Raw genomic sequence first — 16,051 nt, 5'->3', positions numbered from 1 at the left:
AAGATACCAAAAAATCTCGTTTCTAATGCTTTAAGAAGTCTATCAAACTTTAAAAGATTTGTTTTTAATTTGGAAAATCAAAATAAAACTTTTTTTTCTTTGAATATATAGTATTTTGGATATGCTGAAATTAGAAGGAAAAATGATGAATGGCCTTCGCAATCTTGGGATCAATGGGGAAGATATGAGCAAATTTTTAAAATTAAATTCACACATTTGGGAATATACTTATGTATTAGATATTCGACATTCTTCTATAATGGTAAGTGCTTATGCTATTCCTTGTTCTAAAACCTGTAGTATACTTAAGGCTTAACATAAAATGAAGTATCGGCAGGCCTGATGATAAATGTCAGCATTTTGGAACAGTTCTCAGTGAAAAGAGAAAGTAAAACTATAGACCCATCTCCTCTCCCACTTGCAGCTTCCTTCTCCTTCTTCATAGTCTCTGTTTTGTCACAAGAATACCTACTCAATCTCATTCAGTGTCCTTTCCACCTTCAGAGATAACAACAGAATAGTTAACATGAACAAAAACAACAAGACACCAAATACATGGTTAAAATCTGAGGTGTACATAAAAGTGCTACCTTAACATGATGAAAGTCCTGTCGAAACAATTTGCAGCGGCCTCCAAAGGTTCTGGTGTGTGTATTACAGCCCAAGTGATTTTTTTGAAAAACATTTGATCATATCACCCTTTCTTGCTTAAGCAGAGAAGTGGTCTTCAGTATGGCCTATGAGGCTGCAGATGGCTGCTGTCACCTTTCATTTCTTAGACTGTGAAATGTTCTTTTCACTACTATCCTTTGTCTCATGCCTAGAAAGCACTTTTTTTTTCTTTATCCAGTTAACTCCTATTCCTTTTTCAAAGTTAGGTTGAAATAGCCCTTTCTGAGAGAAACTTTCCTTAACAATCCAGATGATTTTTTAAATCTACATGTTGTGTTAGAGAATCCCCAGAGACCACCCTCTAATCCAGTGATTTGCTAGAAGGACTTGCAAGCCCCAGAAGTTGTTATATTCATGGTTATGGCTTAGTAGAGCAAAATGATGTGAAAAAATCAGCAGGGGTGAAGTCCAGAGTAAACCAGGTATAAGCTTCCAAGAGTTCCCTCCTAGTGGAGTTGTATGCTTAATGTGATATGTGACAATGTGGGCAAAGTGCTCCCTACCAGGGAAGCTCACTTACTTGAGCCTGAGTTCAAGATTGTGAGAGACGATCCATCGTGTAGACATACAGTGGCTCTCTGTACCTGCCATCAGTGGCTGAATCTCTGGACTGAGGAAAAGCAGATGTTTATTATAACTCAGATTGTATAAACTCTTTAGACAAACTGCTGGAACTGCTGCAGCATGGCTCAGGGTCCTAACTGTGCAAAACACTCTTTTATCAATCAGAACATTCCAAGAGCTTAATTATCAGGACCCAGTCAAGAGACAGTCATGTAAACAGACCCTTCTTGGGAATATCCAAGGTGTGAGCAACCCAAGCCTGTTGAGTTAACCCTTTCATACACACACACGTATATGTGTATAATGTGATTCTTCATACATGTATACATGTATGGGTATAGCACATGTATTAGGCCATGCTTACCTTCCTATAAAGAAATACCTGAGACTGGGTAATTCATAAAAAAAAGAAGTTTACTTGACTTACAGTTCTGCAGGGTTTATAGGAAGCATGGTGCCAACATCTGTTTGGCTTCTGGGGAGGCTTCAGGAAGCTTTAATTCAAAGCAGAGGGCAGAGAGGGAGCAGGTATCTCATATGGCAAGAACAGGAGTGAGAGAGAGTGTTGGAGGGTAGGTGCCATACATTTAAGCAGCCTGGTCTTGCTAGAAGTCACATCACAAAGACAACACCAAGACATGAGGGATCTGCCCCCATGACCCAACACGTCCCATCAGGCCCTACCTCCGGCATTGGGGATTACAATTCAACGTAAGATTTGGGTGGGGACAAGTATCCAAATTATATCAGCACATATACATACATTATATGTCAGAACTATTAATCCATTTGTATACTTAGCACAGTTATAGTTTTACATTTATCCTGTGATGCTTTTATATTTGTTTTTTATTAGGCTATATATAAAGTTCTTGAAGGTAGAAATTTTTTCATTTTTTCTCTTACCATTATGTCCCTGGTTTTAGTAGGTACTCAATAAATATAAATATTCCCTAAATGAATAAGTAACTATTTATCTGAAAACAACAAAAAACATCATTTTTAATGATGAAACTCTGGAAGCATTACAATTACAACATGATCAATATAATTATCCTTAAGATTTAATATTATTATAAAAGGAGTAACTATTAGAAATGAGGAAATAAAAGTGTTGTGTGACAAGATTGTATAACTGAAACTCCTCAAAGAAAGCTATAATAAAAGGCTTTAATAAAATGGGTTTGAAGTGACATGATAAAGATCAAAAGCTTTTCTTTCAAGATCTATTTGGAAGATAATGATTTATTTACAATAACATAAAAATGTAAATACCCTAATAATAACCACTATGAAATAATATCTCAATACCTATTGATAAAAACTAGAATTTAACTGAGGACGTGTAAATCAGCATATCCTTTTAAAAAGTTATGCCTGGCCAGGCACAGTGTCTCATGCCTGTAATCCCAGCAGTTTGGGAGGCCAAGGTGGGCGGATCATGAGGTCAGGAGATTGAGACCATCCTGGCCAGCATGGTGAAACCCCGTGTCTACTAAATGTACAAAAATTAGCTGGGTGTGGTGGCATGTGTCTGTAGTCCCAGCTACTGGGGAGGCTGAGGCAGGAAAATCGCTTGAACCTGAGAGGTGGAGGTTGCAGTGAGCCAAGATCGCCCTACTGCACTCCAGCCTGGGCGATAGAGCGAGACTCCATCTCAAAAAAAAAAAAAAAAAAAAAAGGGGGTGCGCGTGGGGGCTGGGCGTGGTGGCTCACGCCTGTAATCCCAGCACTTTGAGGAGGACGTGGTGGGCAAATCATGAGGTCAGGAGATCAAGACCATCCTGGCCAAAATGGTGAAACCCTGTCTCTACTAAAAATACAAAAATTAGCTGGGTGTGGTGGTACGTGCCTGTAGTCCCAGCTACTTGGGAGGCTGAGGCAGGAGAATACGTTGGACCTTGGAGGCAGAGGTTGCAGTAAGCTGAAATGGTGCCACTGCACTCAAGCCTGGCAACAGAGCAAGACTCCATCTCAAAAAAAAAAAAAAAAAAAAAAAAAAAAAGGTTATGCCTGTGGTGCCCTTATAATGATACATAGTTTGTCTAGTAATTTCTCTCCTGGAAACTATCATAAAAAAACAGTGGGAAATGGAAAAAAAGCTTTGTGCCCAAAGGTATGATCATCACTACATATTTTGAAAACAAAGTAGAAACTAGTTATCTAACAGAGAAGCGTTATAAATTTTACATTCACACAATCGAGTATTATTGACATGAAAATTATGTTTATAAATATGACTTAAGATAATGATTCTGTTAAGTAAAAAATATAGAATTATGTAAAAATATGGGCAGAAGATCAGAAGGAAATATATCAAAATTTAAGGCGTTAATGGGTGATGTGGTTTAATGGATAGTTTTAATTTTTTTCATCATGTTCTTCTGTGAATTCCAAACTTTTAACCATGGGTATGTATTATTTACATGATCATAAGAAAATAGTTTTTTGTTTTTTTAAATTGATACACAATATTTTACATATTTATGAGATTCATGTGATATTTTCTTATGTATGTAAGATGTGTAATGATGAAATCAGTGTATTTGGGGTATCCGTCACTAGCAGTATTTATCATTTCTATGTGTTGGGAACATTTTAAGTCTTTTTTTCTAGCTACTTTGAATTATGTAATATATCGCTGCTAACTATAGTCACCCTACTTTGCTATTGAATAGTAGAATTTATACCTTCTATCTAACTGTATAGATAACTGTTTGTACCTATTGACTAACCTCTCTTCATCAACCCCTCCCACCAGCATGCCCTTCCCAGCCTCTGGTATCTATCATTCTACTCTAACTCCATGAGGTCAATATTTTTATTTCCCACTTATGAGTGAGAACACAGGATATTGGTCTTTCTGTATCTGGCTTATTTCACTTAACATAGTGACCTCCAGTTTCATCCATGTTGCTGCAAATGACATTTCATTCTTTTCTGTGGCCAAATAATACTCCATTGTGAATATATACCACATATTCTTTATCCATTCATCTGTTGATAGACACTTACGTTGATTATATATGTTTGCTATCGTGAATAGTGCTATAATAAACAGGCAAGTGCAGGTATCTCTTTGAGATGTTGATTTCTTTTCCTTTCAAAAAATACCTCATAATGGGATTGCTGGATTGGATGGTAGTTTAGATTTTTGAGAAATCTCCATAGTGTTTTCCATTATGGTTATACTAGTTTACATTCCCAGCAACTATCTATAAGAGTTCCTTTTTTCCACATCCTCACCAACATCTGCTATTCTTTTATCTTTTTAATGATAGCCATTCTAACTGGGGTAAAATGATATTCCGTGTCACTTTTATTTACATTTATCTAATAATTAGTGATGTTGAACATTATATATTTGTTTGCCATCTGTATAATTTCTTTTTTTTAATTTTTTTCATTATTATTATACTTTAAGTTTTAGGGTACAAGTGCACAATGTGCAGGTTAGTTACATATGTATACATGTGCCATGCTGGTGTGCTGCACCCATTAACTCGTCATTTAGCATTAGGTATATCACCTAATGCTATTCCTCCCCCCTCCCCCCACCCCACAACAGACCCCAGAGTGTGATGTTCCCCTTCCTGTGTCCATGTGTTCTCATTGTTCAATTCCCACCTATGAGTGAGAACATGCGGTGTTTGGTTTCTTGTCCTTGCGATAGTTTACTGAGAATGATGATTTCCAATTTCATCCATGTCCCTACAAAGGACATGAACTCATCATTTTTTAAGGCTGCATAGTATTCCATGGTGTATATGTGCCACATTTTCTTAATCCAGTCTATCATTGTTGGACATTTGGGTTGGTTCCAAGTCTTTGCTATTGTGAATAGTGCCGCAATAAACTTACATGTGCATGTGTCTTTATAGCAGCATGATTTATAGTCCTTTGGGTATATACCAAGTAATGGGATGACTGGGTCAAATGGTATTTCTAGTTCTAGATCCCTGAGGAATCGCCACACTGTCTTCCACAATGGTTAAACTAGTTTACAGTCCCACCAACAGTGTAAAAGTGTTCCTATTTCTCCACATCCTCTCCAGCACCTGTTGTTTCCTGACTTTTTAATGATTGCCATTCTAACTGGTGTGAGATGGTATCTCATTGTGGTTTTGATTTGCATTTCTCTGATGGCCAGTGATGGTGAGCATTTTTTCATGTGTTTTTTGGCTGCATAAATGTCTTCTTTTGAGAAGCATCTGTTCATGTCCTTCACCCACTTTTTGATGGGGTCGTTTGTTTTTTTCTTGTAAATTTGTTTGAGTTCATTGTAGATTCTGGATATTAGCCCTTTGTCAGATGAGTAGGTTGCAAAAATTTTCTCCCATTTTGTAGGTTGCCTGTTCATGCTGATGGTAGTTTCTTTTGCTGTACAGAAGCTCTTTAGTTTAATTAGATCCCATTTGTCAATTTTGGCTTTTTTTACCATTGCTTTTGGTGTTTTAGACATGAAGTCCTTGCCCATGCCTATGTCCTGAATGGTTTCTTATGAGAAATTCAGATATTTTGCTCTTTTAAAAATAAGATTGTTTATTTTATTGTTGAGTTGTTCAACTTCCTTGTATATTCTTGATATTAGCCCCTATAGGAATAGTTTGCAAATATTTTCTCCTATCGAACAGGCTTGCTGTTCACTCTGTTGATTTTTTTTCCTTTGCTGTGCAGAAGGTTTTTCCCATTTGTCTATTTTTACTTCTGTTGTCTGTGTTTTTGAGGTCTTAGCCATAAAATCTTTACCTATTAGACCAATGTCCAAAAGTGTTTGCCTTATGTTTTCTTCTGGTAGTTTTATACTTTGGGGTATGTTTAAGTCTTTAATCCATCTTGAGTTGATTTCTGTACATGGTAAGTGATGGTGGTCTAGCTTCATTATTCTGCATATCGATATCAGATTTTCCCAGAACCATGTATTCAAGAGGGTGTCCTTTCCCAAATGTATGTTCTTGGCACCTTTATCAAAAATCAATTGGCTATGAATACATGAATTTATTTATGGATTCTCTGTTCTCTTCCATTGGTCTGTGTGTCTGTCTTTATATCAATACCATGCTGTTTTGGTTACTGTAACTATATTTTCAAATCAGGTGGTGTGATGCATCCAGTTTTGGCTTTGGATATTCAGGTCCTTGTTTGGTTCCATACGAATTTTAGGATTTTTTTTCTATCTCTGAAAAATGATGATATCTTAATAGAGATTGCATTGAATCTATAGATTGCTTTGGGCAGTATCATCATTTTAATATTTATCTGAACCATGAGCATGGGATGTTTTTCCATTTATTTCTGTCTTTTTCAATTTTTTTTGTACAGATCTTTTACCTCCTTGGTTAAATTAATTCCTAAGTATTTTTTGCAGCTATTGTAAATGGGATTACCCTTTTGACTTCTTTTTTGGCTATTTCATTATTTGTGTATAGAAACACTACTGATTTTTGTGTGCTGATTTTATATCCTGCAACTTTATTGAATTTATCAGTTCTAAGAATTTTCTGGTGGAGTCCTTGGTTTTTCTAGATATACAATCATGTTGTGTGCAAAGAGGGACAGTTTAACTTCCCCTTTTCCAATTTGGATGCATTTGTTTTTCTTGCCTGATTGCTCTGGTTAGGACTTCCAGTACCACATTGAATAGGAGTGGTGAAAGTGGGCATCCTTGTCTTGTTGCAGTTCTTAGAACTCAGCTTTTCCACAGTGCGTATGATGTTAGCTGTGTGTTTGTCATTTCTGGCCTTTATATTATGCTAAGGTATATTCCTTTGGTGTCTAGTTTGTTTAGAGTTTTTAATCATGAATGAATGTTGAATTTCATCAGATTCTTTTTCTGCATCTATTAAGAGGATATGGTTTTTTTTTCCTTCTATTGATATGATGTATCACATTTATTGATTTGTGTATGTTGAACTATCCTTGCATCTCTGGGGTAAATCCCACTTGATCATGGTGTATTATATTTTTGATATGCTTTTGGATTTGGCTTGCTAGTATTTTGTTGAGAATTTGTGCATCTGTGTTCATCAGTGATATGGTTTGGCTGTGTCCCCACCCAAATTTCATCTTGAATTCCCACGTGTTGTGGGAGGGACCCAGTGGGAGGTAATTGAATCATGGGGGCAGGTCTTTCCATGCTGTTCTCATGATAGTGAATAAGTCTTATGAGATCTGATGGCTCTATAAGGGAGAGTTTCCCTGAGCAAGCTCTCTTTTTGCTTGCTGCCATCCATATAAGATGTGACTTGTTCCTCCATGCCTCCCGCCGTGATTGTGAGGCCTCCCCAGTCATATGGAACTGTAAGTCCTTTGAACCCTTTTTCCTGTTTAAATTACCCGGTCTCGGGTATGCCTTTATCAGCAGCATGAAAACAGACTAATACAATCAGGAATATTGGCCTGTGATTTTCCTTTATTGTTGTGTCCTTGTCTGGTTTTGGTATCAGGGTAATGCTGGTTTCATAGAATGTGAGTTAGGAAGAATTCTCTCCTCTTCATTTTTTTGGGAATAATTTGAGGAGAATTTGTGTTCTTTTTTGAAAGTTTGGTAGAATTAGGCAGTAAAGCCATCTAGTCCTGGACTCTTCTTTGTTGGGAGACTTTTTGTTACTGATTGAATCTTATTACTCATTATTGGTTTGTTCAGGTTTTCTGTTTCTTCCTAATTCAGTCTTGGTGTGTTGTATATGTCCAGGAATTTATCCATTTCCTCCAAGGTTTCCAGTTTGTTAGTGTATAGTTTTCTATAATAGTCTCTGATGATCTTTTTTGTTTATATGATATCAGTGTGCTTCTTCATTTCTGACTTTTTTGAAGGTCTTCTCTGTCATGGTTAGTCTATCAAGTGGTTTATCTTTTCAAAAAACAAACTTTTCATTTTGTTGATCCTTTGTATTTTTTCTTTAGTATCAATTTCATTTAGTTCTGCTCTGATCTTATTTATTTTTTTCTGCTAATTTTGGGTTTGTTCTTGCTTTTCTATTTCCTTGAGATGCATCATTAAATTGTTTATTTGAATCTTTCTCCTTTTTGATATAAGAGCTTACTGCTACACACTTATTAGCACTGCTTTTGCTATATCCCACAGGTTTTAGTATGTTGTGTTTACATTTTCATTTGTTTCAAGACATTTTTTATTTCCTCCTTCATTTCTTCCTTGACCCAGTAATTCAGGAGCATGTTGTTTAATTTCCATGTGTTTGTATTGCTTCCAAAGTTTCTCTTGTTATTGATTTGTAGTTTTATTCCATTGTGGTCTGAGAAAATACTTGATATGATTTCAATTTCTAAAAATTTATTGAGACTTGTTTTTGTGTCCCAACATATGGTGTATCCTGGAGAATATTCCATCTGCTGGTAAGAAGAATGTGTATTTTGTAGCTATTGGATGAAATATTGGGTAAATTTCTAAAGTCTATTTCATCAGATGTACATTTTAAATCCAGTGTTCTTTTCAATTTTCCATCTAGGTATTGCTGAGAGTAGGGTGTTGAAGGTTCCAGCTATTATTGTTTTGGAGTCTCTCTCTCTCTCTTTAGCTGTAATAATGTTTGCTTTCTATGTGTAGGTACTCCAGTGTTTGGGTGCATATATGTTTAGGAGTGTTTTACCTTCTTGAAGAATTTATCCCTTTATTATTATATAATGACTATCTTTGTCCTTTTAACTGTTTTTACCTGAAGTTTTATCTGATAAAAGTATAGCTATTCCTGCTTGCTTTTGGTTTCCATTTGCATGGATTATCTTTTTCCATTCCTTTACTTCCAGTTTATATATCTCTTTACAAGTGAGATGAGTTTCTTTAAGGCAGTGTATGGATGGGTCATGTTTTTTAATCCATTCAGCCAGTCTGTATCTTCTAAGTGTAAAGTTTAATTCATTTACATTCAAGGTTATTATTGATATGTGAAGACTTATTTCTGTCATTTTATTAGTTGATTTCTGTTTATTTTGTGTGTTCTCTGTTTCTCTCTCTCTCTCTTTAACAATTGTGTCTTGTTGGTTTTCTGTATTGGTAACATTTGAATCTTTTCTCTGACTTCAGTGGTTTGTTCTACCAGTGGTATTTATGTTTCAGGATGGTAGATACCATTCTTTCACTTCTGGGTATAGGACTCCCTTAAGCATTTCTTGCAGGGCTGGTCTAGTGGTGAAGAATTCCCTCAGCTTTTGCTTTCTGGGAAAGACTTTATTTTTCCTTCATTTATGAAGGATAACTTTGCTGGGTATAGTATCCTCAATGGCAGGCATTTTCTTACAGGACTTTAAATATATCATGCCATTTTCTCCTGGCCTGTAAGGTTTCTGTGGAGAAATCTGCTGTTAATCTGATGGGTGTTCCCACTAGATGCTTTTCACTTGCTGTTTATAGAAATCTCTCTTTCTCTTTAAATTTTGACAGTTTGACTATAATTTGCCATGGGCAAAACCTTTTGGAATTGTATCTATTTGGGAATCTCTGTGCCTCCTGTATTTGGATATCTAAATCTCATTAGACTTGGGAAGTCTTTATCTGTTATTTCATTAAATAGGTTTTCTAATACTTTTTTTTTTAATCTTCTGGGACAGCAAAATTCAAATATTTGGTCACTTTATGGTGTCTCATATGTCACATAGGCTTTGCTTATTCTTTTTTGTATGTATTTTTATTTGACTGGGATATTTCAAAAGTCTTGTCTTAAAATTCTGTGATTCTTGATTCTACTTGATTTAGTCCACTGCTGAAGCTTTTCAATACATTTTACATTTCATTCAATGAATTTTCTATTTGGTTCTGGTACATTTCTCACTTATTTCCTGAATTGTTTTTCTGATATTTTTGGATTGTTTTAAAGTATTCTCTTATAGCTCACTGAGCTTAATTTCAATATTTTGAATTGTTTTTCTGGGATTTCGTAAATGTCTTTTAGATTGGGATCTGTTGCTGGAGAATTATTGTGTTCCTTTGGAGGTTGCTTATGTTCCTGTGTCCTTATGTTGACATCTGTGTATCTGGTGTAACAGTTACTTATTCCATTTTTTTAAAATTTCCATTGTTAGGGGAAGACTTTTTCCTGACCATTTATGGTGTTAGTTGCATAGGACACTTTTTGACATTGATTCTCAATGTGTGCAGTAGGGTAATCTCTGTATGATTTCTTCATCTGTAAACAGCATCAGTGGTGTCTCTGTTTGCTAGGTGGCTTATAGCACAGTTGCTAGTGGAGGCTGTGATGAAATTTTGCTGAAGTGTGGGACACCAGTTGGGCCAGACTTAGGGCCCTATGGGTGGCAATGGTGGGTTGAGCCTTGGCCCCCAGGGTGGGGTACACTAGCACCAGTGTTAGCAGGTGCAGGGAGGTTGATTCTTGGGCCTCTAGATGACTTGCTTGGGTGCTGGGAATGACAGTGGTAGGTAGGTTCTTGAGCACCTGAGCAGTGGTTGTGGCAAGGGCAATGGCAGTAGCAGTGGCGGGACAATTCTCTAGGACCTAAGGGTCCATGCCAGTGTTGGCAGTAGCTGTGATGGGCTGGGTCAGCCATTGCCCAGGCCCTGAGGTGATGGTAGTGGCAGGTTGGGTGGGCATGACACTGGGAGGTGTGCTCAGATGCCAATGGTAATGGATTGTGCTGGGCGATCCCCACGTCCCTGGACAGCATGCTCAAGTACTGGGGGTGATAGAACCAGGCAAGATGGTTCTTAGGCCCCATGTTGGTACATTCAGGCTCTGGCTATGGTTGGTGGGCAGCAGGGGAGTGGGATGATCCACCGGCCACAGGTGGATGCTCAGGTAGAGGCAGCAGCAGCAGCTGTGCTGCTGTTCTGCTACTGGAGAGGGTGAAGTCACTTTCAACAGGAGCAATTGGAGGCAGGTGGCTGGGGCATGCTTTGCTCATCCTATGTCCCCCCACCCCAAAACACACACACACAGTTTGCAGCAAATGGAATTTGTCCTCAGGTGCATGGAAATGTGTGATTGTCCCTCTGCTGGGGAGGCAGTGTGACTGCCAGTGGTTCTGCCTTGGCCCTAGCAGGGAATGTCAGTGGGACCCCAGAGATATGGAGATGCGGGGGCTGTTAGGCCCCAGGGCAGGACACAGTCTGTGGGAGCTGGGCTCTCAAAATGATGCCATACTGCAGTGGCTTAGGACTCAGGGGTTTGTGGGACTGGGCATGAGCTCCCTCTCTGGATCAGTGGCATTGTGCAATCTCCAGGTAGCTCCCTCTGTTAGTCTCAGAGCCCATAAGGGTGAAGGGGCTTTTCCATGGTTAGGTTGGTAGGAGTCCGTAGTGGAAATGTGGACTGCTGAGGGTCTCTCACTTACACTTTGCTTGCATTAGGGAACCTCTCTAGGCTTCCAGCCAATCCCAGCTTAGCAGTCTGCCTTATTTCCCTCTCCTTTCTTGCTTTCGGGTACTCCTGTCACTTCTCTGGTGAATTCCAGTGTGCTCCCTTAGACGACCTATTCGAAGTGTGATTATCTGCTTACTATATTGGTTCCTTTCCATGGAAGAGGCAAGTAGCAGATACATCTATTCAGCCATCTTGAAGCCCCTTCTTAAAAAATAAATAAATAAATAAATAAAAAATAAAAATAAAAAAATAAGAGGTTTTAAGGGGAAAAATCCTCTCTGAAATTTTTGCTAATTGTTTTATATAAAAATGTAAGGGATTCTCTCTGAAGCATCTCAGTTATTATAGTTAGTTTTGCCTTACTTGAAAAACCTTCCTGCTCATAAACTACCTGCCTTTGGCCAGGCATGGAGGCTTACGCCTGTAATCCTAGCACTTTGGGAGGCCTAGGCGGGTGGATCACGAGGTCAGGAGATGGAGACCATCCAGGCTAACACGGTGAAACCCCGTCTCTACTAAAAGTACAAAAAATTAGCCGGGCGTGGTGGCGGGTGTCTGTAGTCCCAGCTACTCGGGAGGCTGAAGCAGGAGAATGGCATGAACCTAGGAGGCGGAGCTTGCAGTGAGCCAAGATCGTGCCACTGCACTCCAGCCTGGGCGAGAGAGCAAGACTCTGTCTTAAAAAAAAAAAAAAAAAAAATTCTGCCTTCTCAGAGCCAAAGGACTATAGCAGCCCGAAAGAAACGCCATATTCCCTGAACATCAGAAACTTCAGATTCAGGATAAATAACAAATTACTAATTAGTTATCATTTGTGTTTTCTAGAACACGAAGTGACTTGTTATATAGATGTTTGTTACTGTTTTCAACCACTCTTTAGACCGTATTCTTTCATTGGGTAGATTTTACTTTTACTTTGTCTTTAATCTCAATAGCAGATGTCTTTTCTAAAAATGTTATGTCAGAAAAACGAATGACCTTGTAAGTAATCTTAATACTTGTATCTGATATTTAAGAATTTGTGCTTTTTCGCTTTTGTAGAAAAGAATGCTGAGAGAGAGTCACACAGAAAATTAGGGCAGTAATTGTCAAGGCTATTCTAGACATAGTAAACAGACCTATAAAGAAACCTTCCTATTCTCTTTGTAAAATAATATCCTAGCTTGCTTCTAAGGTTGGCAGTGAAGGACAGTCACTCTGTGTGTGGAGGAGCAGTTGGACTTTTAAGCCCTTATGCTGCTCCCATTGTCCCCACACTCTGCAAAGCCCCATTTCCCTGAGTTGTCTCTCAGATTCTGGCAAACTTTCAGATATCAGTCTCAGACGGTGTACCTCCCTTCTCTGCCACCCTGCTGCTTTCAGCAGACTATCTCTTCATAAGCACTGATAAGACTGTTAATTTGTCAAGACTACCACAGGCCCCAAACCCCAGGAATTCCAGTCCATAAGCAGTATAGCTGGTTTTGGAACCCACCCTCCATAAAGGTTGTGGTCCCACGAGATTGTCACAAAGTAGTTTTTATTCAGGTAAGATATACATGGCATAAAATTTGCTCTTTTAACCATTCAGTGGCATTAAGTACATTCACAGTGTTGTACAACCATCACCACTATTTATTTTCAGAACTTTTTCATTATCCCAAACGAAGCTCTGTTCACATTAAACATTAAATCCCCATACCCTTCTTCCTGAAGACTCTGGTAAGCTCTATCTACTTTCTGTCTTTATTAATTTGCCTATTGATATTTCATATAAGTGGAATTATACAATATTCTTTTGTGTCTGGCTAATTTCATTTAGCATAATATTTTCAGTGTTCATCCATGTTGTAGCATGTATCAGAATTTTGTTCCTTTTTAAGACTGAATAATATTTCATTGAATGTATATACCACAGTTTGTTTATCCATTCATCTGTTGGACATTTACACTGCTGCTAACTTTTGGCTATTGTGAATAATGCTGTGCTATGAACTTTGATGTACAAGTACCTGTGTGAATCTCTGCCTTCAGTTCTTGTGGGTATATACCTAGAAGTAGAATTGCTGAATCATATGGTATTTCTGTGTCTAACTTTTTTGACAAACTGTCAAACTGTTTTTCACAGCTGTTACATCATTTGTCATTACCACTGTCAGTTCACAAGTGTTCCCATTTCTTCACATCCTTACCAATTCTTGTTATTTTCTGGTTTTGGCATGTTTTGCTTTGTGGTAATTGCCATCCTAATGAGTGCGAACTGGTATCTCATTGTGGTTCTCATTACATTTCCTTAATGACTAGTGATGTTGAGCATTGATTCATAATACCTGTTGGCCATTTGTATATCTTCTCTAGAGGAATATCTATTCAAGTCCTTTGCCCATTTTAAATTGGGTTCTTTGTTTTTTGTTGAGTTGTAGGAGTCCTTTATATATTCTGGATATTAATTCCTTATCAGATATATGATTTGCAAATATTTCTTCCCATTCTGTAGGTTGCCTTTTGACTCTGTTAGTAGTGTCCTTTGATGTACAACAAAATTTTAATTTTTATGAATTCTACCTTTTTTTGGTTACCTTTGCTTGGCACCCTTGTCAGATATCAGTTGATCATAAATGCAGATTTATTTCTGGGCTGTCTAGTCTATTCCACTGATCTGTATGTCTGTCCTTATTCGAGTACCACATTGTTTTGATTACTGTAGCTTTATAGTCAGTTTTGAAATCAAGAGGTGTGAGTTCTCCAACTTTATACTTCTTTATCAAGATTGTTTTAGCTTGTCGTTAAATTTTATTTCCTGCTCTGCTTTGTGATTGCCTTTTACTAACAACAGTGGCTTAAATTTATTGAGTAGAGTGCCAGATACTATGTTCAGCATTTAAAATGAATTATCTCATTTTATTTGCACAGTGACCCTATTAGGTATTGATAGCATCCCCATTATACAGATGAAGAAACTGAGACACTAAAAGGTTATTTGAACTCATGCTTGTAACTGTGACATCATATTACTTAGTTACATTTACTGCATCTGTTTAAACATTTCCTAAAGTTCAAAAGAAATATCACTTTATAGACTTTATCTTAAAATGAAGAAGTGTGCACAAAAAATGAACAATAATATGCAGCAGCCCTGTTTGAGCGCTTTGAAAACTGAAAACTTAGGGAGGCTTGACCCTCTAACCAAACCCTCTACTGCCCCTGTGTACCTGGTTGAGGTAAAGAGTGTGGGGCTAAACTCTGAGCACATTTCTCCTGGCCATGTCTCGTGTGTGCCCTTCCTGATAAGAGGAAGGGTTACATCCTTTTATAATTTGTCCTGCAGAGAGGGAACACCTTTATTCATTTTGTATACTCAGAAGTATTACTGTTTTGCAACTAACAGAAAAGAACCTTATGAGTAGCAACAGCCTACACCCAGGTACCACCTGATTTGCATAAAGATCCTATCTAGACTCTTAAGCTTGCATTTCCCACTCTCACTAGGTTTCTGTTTTGTTTCATTTTTTACCTTTTTGGCCTATTGCAACTTTTCTGGAAACTAATCTACCTATTTACCAGGTGCACGTAACTTGTAAAAAATGATTTGCAGCTGTATCATAGCCTGGTGGACACAGACTTTAGGCCGCCTGAGATCTATTCTTGTAATTCATCCTGTTTCAAGATTCATAATTAAAAATAGTAACATAGTATTTTGACTTTTTAAAACATTTGTTGAATCTACAAATACCAATCATGGTTATTATGATAGCAGTTTGTCCTACCTGTAGGATTAGTGCTACACTGAGTAAACAAACCAAAGTAGTTCACATTTCTTAAGTAATTCAGTGATTTGTTCTTTATGCCCTCTACTTTCTTGTAAGACATCGGGCATAGACAACTGTTACACATTACAAGTTGAGTGTCCCTTATCCAAAATGCTTGGGACCAGAAGGGTTTCAGATTTCAATTTTTTGGATTTTGGAATATTTGCATATATGTGTTGATGAAGTGTCAAATTCTGTAAAATATTTGAAGAGATTCATTTGGAGCCAAATATGAGTGACCAGTGGCCTGTGACACAGCCCTTAGGAGATCCTGAGAACATGTGCCCGAGGTGGTCAAACTACAACTTGGTTTTATACGTTTTAGGGAGACATAAGACATCAATTGATATATGTAAGATGTACATTGGTTTGGTACATCTGGAAAGGCAGGAAATCTGGAAGCAGGTGCCTTCCAGGTTATAGGCAGATTCAAAGATTTTCTAGTTGGTAGTTGGCTGAGTTGTTATCTGGAATCAATAGAAAGGAATGTCTGTTTTAAGATAAGCAGTAGTGGAGACCAAGGTTTTATCATTCAGATGAAGCCTTCAGGTGGCAGCTTCAGAAAGAATAGATTGTAAATGTTTCTAATCAGACTTAAAGCATCTGTTCTATCAGTCTTAAGATCTGCTTTAATGTTAATGCTGGTCAGCTGTGTCTGAATTCCAAAAGGAAGGAGGGAATAATGAGGCCTGT

At 37.7% G+C, this 16,051-nt stretch overlaps 1 protein-coding gene across 3 annotated transcripts in view; it reads left to right on the top strand.

Annotated features, from left to right (window-relative positions):
- Positions 1 to 16,051, top strand: part of UGGT2 (UDP-glucose glycoprotein glucosyltransferase 2) — a 251,796-nt gene that overhangs the window by 83,517 nt on the left and 152,228 nt on the right. For all 3 annotated transcript variants that reach the window (XM_019039934.4, XM_055360304.2, XM_063697472.1), the window contains exon 12: positions 112 to 262. In XM_019039934.4, the coding sequence (XP_018895479.4) occupies positions 112 to 262 (151 nt within the window). The remainder of the gene's footprint in view (positions 1 to 111; positions 263 to 16,051) is intronic.

Source organism: Gorilla gorilla, chromosome 14, assembly GCF_029281585.2.
Source record: "Gorilla gorilla gorilla isolate KB3781 chromosome 14, NHGRI_mGorGor1-v2.1_pri, whole genome shotgun sequence".
NCBI classification, from domain to species: Eukaryota; Metazoa; Chordata; class Mammalia; order Primates; family Hominidae; genus Gorilla; species Gorilla gorilla.
This window is presented reverse-complemented; position numbering and strand designations above follow the sequence as displayed.